General features: G+C 31.3%; 1 protein-coding gene across 1 annotated transcript; it reads right to left on the bottom strand.

The window, feature by feature from the left end:
* Window positions 1–1,776: 1,776 nt before the first annotated feature.
* On the bottom strand, window positions 1,777–3,863 carry LOC145034252 (serine/threonine protein phosphatase 2A 57 kDa regulatory subunit B' beta isoform-like). Its single transcript, XM_078982628.1, has 2 exons — window positions 2,307–3,863; window positions 1,777–2,226 (listed from the first exon to the last, which is right to left on the bottom strand). The coding sequence occupies exons 1-2, from the start codon at window positions 3,486–3,488 to the stop codon at window positions 1,912–1,914; spliced, it is 1,497 nt and encodes a 498-aa protein (XP_078838754.1). The 5' UTR covers window positions 3,489–3,863; the 3' UTR covers window positions 1,777–1,911.
* Window positions 3,864–7,082: the final 3,219 nt, after the last annotated feature.

Genomic DNA, 7,082 nt, shown 5'->3' on the forward strand with positions numbered 1-7,082 from the left:
CAGCGTCAAAATCGTTGGCTGCTTTCTATATTTTTCAAAATCGATTATTAGTTTAGTACTAGTTGCTTCAAAACCATAACACCCGTTTTTTTACTTTATTCTGAAGTGAAGTTTTTTTTTTTTTTTAATTTATAGTTTCAAGTTAAAACAGCCAGATGCAATCTATGAAAAAAAATAATAATAATAAAAAAAAAAATAAAAAAAAAAAAAATATGCAATTTATTCATAAAAATAACCAGCAATGGCACCAAAAGTTTCAACAAGAATCCCATTCCAAAAGATCGTGGCAATGGCACCGAATTTATTGAAGGGAAATCAGATGGTTGCTTTGGTTTTCAAAGTTCTTGACAAAGAACACAAGTCTTGAGTTCTTTAATTTCAGAGTCTTGAGCTATTTGATTTCAGAAGGTTATATAAATATTAAAAAAATGATTAAAAAAAATAAATAAGTAGATAAGTATAGAAAGATCATTAATAGATTAGAGATCAAAGAAGCAATAAAAACAAAATATAAAGAAAAACAAATTAGAGACCAAATACGCCAAGTGACCCAAGGATTCATACGATTAAAAACCTTAATCATGTTTAAAATAAAAATAATAAACATTCAGAAAACGAGTAGGCCCAAAACAAATAGAATAATATGCATATATGGGATAATGGGAATGGACGAATGGTTGTATAAATGTGAATAGTAGTTGGACGGGCCCAATGCATCAAGTCAACTTTCTTATTCAAAACATCAACTTTGAAATAAAATATGTGCAATGAATAAAGTAATATTGAAGTACATCAAAATATAAATATATAAGAACAATGCTGAAGTTTTGTAAATTCCGTTAAATTTACTTTACACATAGACACATAGTCATATGATATTTAAATAATCAAAAATATGCCATATGATGTTTAAAACCCTAATAAATGCTATTTTACAAAACTTTTTTAGTCCATGTTGGCAATAAGACTACCAAACCCGAGAGGGCTTCGTGGCAATGACCTTGATGGTGACTAATGTTGTAGTTACACAATTGTTGGGATACTATAAGTTAGTAATAAAATGGTGATAAATTAATCGGGAAATGGAGGGTAATTTGGTAACTAAAACTAAATATGTAATGATAAGAAAACTATTATTAATATTAATAAACTTTCGGCCATTTTTCGTGTTAAATTGTTGATTTTGTTCTAGAACACAATTACGAAAAAAAACGAGGAACGAAAAGGCTATTCACGCAGCCTCATCATTCACAAGGTCAACTTTTATAATGAACTTAAATTCAATGCTAGAATAAGAATATAAACAAGTTATTAGATGTTCAATAATGTAACTTATCAATTCACACCAAAATTGTCAATAAAAATGTAGTCGTCGATACGCAATCTTAATGAATTTTTTCTTTTTAGGGATACATACACTTATCAACTTTTATTTAAAGTCGTTCTTTTCAACTCATAGTCGTGTTTTTTTCAACTTTCACTTTACAAATTTATTATTGTATTATTAATTAATATTATTAAATATATAACGACACAACTTGTACATATTTATTCAAAAATGAACCAATGTATGTTATATTCTAGTATTATTCGGTCGAATTAATAATGCTGAGATAGTTTGAAAGTTGAATAAGAAGGTAGACTAGAAATAGTTCTAGAATCATGTTTCATCCTAATTATCTAAGAACTTTAAAATTAAACGATTTGATTTTTTTACTTGATGAAGAAATCAAAAACCAATAATCAAACAAATACATATTTATGAGATTCCACAAAGAAAAAAAAAAGTATATATTAATAATATGCTGTCTAGAATTACACCATTCCTTTAGGAAAATAATCTTTTGATGTTTAACCACATAATCCGTAGAACAAACAAACAAACAAACAAACACATCATCAACTATCTTGTTAGTGTATTTGGTGGGTCCCACCAGCAGCAGCATCAACTATCTTTTGCCATGTCATCTGACGCTGTTCTTCTGCTTGTTGAGAATTCGCCTGTTTTTCAACAAACTGTTTTTGGCATTCTTCAAACAATTTGAAATCCATTTCTTGAAACATTTTACGCACATTCACTGTTAATCCATGAACAGCTTGATTCCAATGAGATTGAATATTGTTTTCCAAAGCTTCAAACACAATTGGTAAGATTATGTTTCTGTTTTGAGCAATTAAGCTCACAATATGCTCATTGTTCCACAGAAACAAAGCTCTCTCTGCTGTCTAAAAAAATATAAAAATCATAAATTAATACAAATGTACACATTTATGACACATTAAAAAAGATAACGGAATTCTCAAACCTGAAAATGAGGGCTATTAAGACACCGAGCTATTTGTCTAAAAAGAGGAATCATACATCTCTGAAACTCAGCAGCTTGTGTAGCTTCCAAAACCTCTTCAAGTTCTCCAAGAAAAAGAGTCTCCTTTTGACAATTAGTAATAGGCCAATATTTAAGCAAACCCCTTATAACAGTATCTGCTAACTTATTATCCTTTTCTACAAACTGAGTAATACAGTAGGAAAGTTGTTGATGATACATAGCAATTGACTTAGGCTTATGGAGTGGAATAAGAGCCCTAACAAGAAACAACTTGTGTTCCTCTTTCATTGGTAATGCAAATCCATTGATTATACTCCCGAGTATTTCCAATAACTCACCAATTCCGTTATGCCTTTGTGTTTCATAGATGAATCTGTAAAAGATGTTGTTGATTGCTTTTCTGATAAACGGGCGATGAACCATAAACTTGCCATAGATTCGGTGTAGGATTGTTTTCAGATACTCACGTTCACGTGGATCTTCGGAATCAAACATGTCTAGTAGCTTTAAAACAAAGGAATGATTGATGTAACGCTTTGCAACTTTGGCGTCAGTGTCGGATGATACGACATACCTTAAAAGAAGCTCGTAAACGAGTTGGAGATGTGACCATGATGGATCGAGATAAGGTTCTTCTTCTTCTGTTTCAATGTTTTCGGTTCCTGTATGTTCATGGGAACTCGGTGGTAAACACCTGAAGATGTTTGATGAAATCATTTGAATCATCTCGTCTTGATTGATCTCGGTGACTTTACCAGAACCGGATTGGACATAATCCACAAGCTCAACAAGATTCAGCCTTTTAATCTCCTTCTCCCGAACCATTTTTAACGTGTCTGTGAAATCAAATTGGAAACGGCAAACCTGACACTTTCGGAGAAACAAGTGTTGTCGTTCCGATACTGGAACATCTCTAAACATCGGCAAGGGTTCAATAGTTCCAGTTGGAGGAGGAGGAATCGATGTTCCACTTGGCGTCTGTTGTTGTTGACCTATACTGTTCGCGACAGGAGGAGCACCACCACGAGAGGCGTGATTTACGACAACATTGGAAGTAGAAACAGACTCGGAATTCCGGTTTCCAGGAGGAGTAAACCCGTAAGTATCAGTATCAGATTTCGAGGGCTTCCGTTGCCCTCGTTTCATAAATTTGTTCAACATATTTCTATGGTGTATGTATAAACTATAATCCAACCAAATCAATTCAGCAACAAATCACTAATCCTAATTTCTTCCAGTTCCGAACAGAAAATTTGTTATTCAGTCAAAAGAAATAAAAACCCTAAATCAGTCTTTTAGCAATTAAAAAACGAACACGGAGTAGAAGGGGTCTGTTATACCATTATCTGAACCCGGAGTTGATTGGTGGTGGTGGGGGAAATGCAGCGGTGGAGTGATGGTGGCGATCGGCGGCAGGCGGAGGTGATTTGTGGCGATCAAATTAAAGAATGGAGAGAGAAAAGATAGATTAGAGTGAGAGTGAGAGAGACCAAAGTTGATATAATTTGAAATGTGGTGAAGGGGGCGATTGGAGCTTGAAAGGGACACACATATTGAAGGCTCACACTTTCCTAATAAAGTTGACTCCTTTAATTATATTAAATCATTTCATGGCCATTTATTTTTATCTATTTTCAACTTTCCAACTATGGTTATTGTAACAACTCAATAAGCATCATAATTCCTACTTCAATTTCCTTTGATATTAAAAGAAAAAGAGGAAATCATAAGAGTATGAGAATAGAAAAAAGATTTTTAACAAAATGATGTTTTGCTGAATTTTGTACATAAAGGCAATCAATTTTGTATTGTGGTCCAATGAGAAATGTCGCTATTTAAGTGGTTGTAAATATCATTTCATATTATAAGAAAAACAGTTTGAAATCTCTTTCAACCTTAAGGATCTTGAAACTTCTAGGATACTATAGTTCATTTGAAATGTTTTTCTGATATCACATTTTTAGTTTTTGACTATTCATGTTCTGGTGTGAAATGGTGGGGTTTTGCTTTACATTTCCTCTCTAGCTTTGTTTTTTGTTTTTTTGGTAAATCATAGGAATAATATTGGAAACATATAGTGTTTTAAATTATAATTAATGATTCTTGTTTCAGAAAAATCATTCATTGTGAAACTATTCATATGAACGATTTCAAGATTAGGCTTTGTGAAACTTGTTCATGTAAATAGCTCCGCAATGAATAAGAAAAATGTATTTGATTGTAGATGTATATAACATATTACAAACACGAAATCAAACGATTGAGAATTGTGATTGCAGTTTCCTAAGACAGAAATTGCATTAATAGGGATTTATCTAGAAGATAAATGTCAAAAAATATAAAACTATCAACTTCTCATTAAAAACGAATCTATTTACAAGATCCTCGCTACACAAATCCTACGCTACATTATTCCCTCAATATTGTTCTGTCCTAACAAAGATCAAGAAAACGAAACCCAAACTAAGAGTTCTAATAGAAAGAGCATCGGATAGATAATCTGGAAAGTATATTGTGAGATTAAAAATGAAAACCTAAGTCTTTTTCCGTCTATATATAGCGTATAAGAATACAGTACTCATCACTATACATGTATGAATACAATCGTATCATTTAAGAATTAAGAGGATACACTTGTCATAATACACGTTCCAAAACCTTTAGTGCATCCATTTAAAGCTCCACACATACTAGCATCCAAGTTCCCATATATAATCCTTATAAAGTTGCATCTCTACTTTCACAATAATACCCGGCAGCCCCTCAACCTTTACTGTCAAGTTCCAAAAATATCAACTTTAGTCCCCAAGTAAAAACTTTAAATCTTTTATTAACATAGTTAACTATGATACTATATAAAAATATTTTAATAAAAATGTTTTTTTTTGTTATTAAGATTGTAAGGAAATAGACATTATTTCTAACAATAAAACAATCAATCAAGATTTAATTTAGTCTACATTATATTTTAGTCTAGTACATGGCGGATCTACTATGTACCAAGTGGGTACATGCCCCCACTTAACTTGGACATTTTCCCCATAATTTATGTAGTTAAAAAAAAAAGCATATATTTTACCTTTACACACCTCATTAAAAAAAAAACAACATCTTACCTTAAACCAATCAAAGTTTTAACTATTATAAATTATCTAAAACCATTTCATTATTAAAAAGATGGTTACAAAGCCTAAATACAACTACATATTATTTTCATTTAAAATATCGGACTTTAGTTGAAATCTTTTCTAGATCCGTTGGATTTGCCAGTCGTCTAATACAAGCCCAATTTGACTAGCCAAATGTCATTCTTTAAGACCAAATTTTGTTATTCCTCGACTTGATCCATTTAGTTTTAATTAACTGAAAAGGCAAAAGTATCGAAGACATCTTCTATCCATATAGGATGAGTTTCACAAGTCATTTTACCAAAACAGAGTTCCAACAATACCTATATTTTCTATTCAAACACCAATGATACCCTACATTTTAAGTAGAAAATAAGATAACTTTGATATTTAAATTAGGAAGGCTAAAAATGATATGAATTTGAAAAGGTCTTATAAAACTTAAAATTTTCATAATGAATACTAATCAGATCTACTTAATGAGTAGAAACTAAAGTCTTGAACACTTTTGTAGTAGAACAAACAAGACGCATCACATATATCATATGTAAACATAGGTTGATTCGTATTGTGGTGTTTATTTCGGTCATGCACAATCATTTCTTCATGAGACTTTTAGAGAGCTTAGTCGTATCAGCACCCAAAGATATGACCTCAAATCATCAACAGAAAATGCAAAATAAATATAGGAGTGAGCATACATTTGTGTTTGTTTTTCGTTGATTATTCACCAACTAGTTTTCTTATTGAGCCTAAACCATGGGATCTAAAATGTTTCTAAGTTAGGTTTCTAACAGTTGGTGACTCATTGTGTTGGCTTTAAGCCTATTCAGCGATGTGAAGAGAACTTGCTCTGTACTAAGGCATTTTTAAAGGATCATATATATTTTTCTTTGATTTTATGTAACTAATGGAAATGATTCCATTCTCAGCAAGTCTCTTATTGTAATAAGTCTCGACTTGCCATTGTGTATTTGATTTTATGTTATAGTAAAAGTAGTCATGCTATCACAATGTATACAAATAGCAATAACATGTAAAGGCCACAAAGGAATCCCTTTTGAAAAGCTTTTAAGCTACTCAACTTATTTAAAGGCTTTATCTAAAGGTAAAAATTATGTTTCCATTGTATAATGTATATTTAGAGTTTTCTTAGATGATTTCCACTGTAGAATGTGTATTTATAGTTATTTTTAGATAATTTCCAAGATATAGCAGCTCCACCAAGTGTAAATACAAAACCATTTATGGATTTACCTTCAGAGGTATTAGTAATCTAATTTGCATCACAATATCCTTTAAAAATGAGATATCTCATGTAATCCAACTCATAATTTATTTTATGTTTAAAATATTTAAGCATTCTAAATAATGCATACCAATGATCTTTCCCAAAATTATGAAAGTAACTACTCAATCTACTTACTACATGCCAATTTCGATCTAGTACAATTCGTAATATACATCAAGTTTCCAAAAACTTGAGTATATTATAGTTGACCAACATTGTCACCTACATTCTTCTTAGGATGACTAGAATGATCAAATCGGCTTGTCATTATAGTGTCCAAACTTCTTAAATATGCTTTCAATATAATTGGACTATGTAAGAGTGTATCCTTCTGGA

The sequence above is a fragment of the Lactuca saligna genome, chromosome 1 (genome assembly GCF_052625555.1).
Source record: "Lactuca saligna cultivar CGN05327 chromosome 1, ASM5262555v1, whole genome shotgun sequence".
NCBI classification, from domain to species: domain Eukaryota; kingdom Viridiplantae; phylum Streptophyta; class Magnoliopsida; order Asterales; family Asteraceae; genus Lactuca; species Lactuca saligna.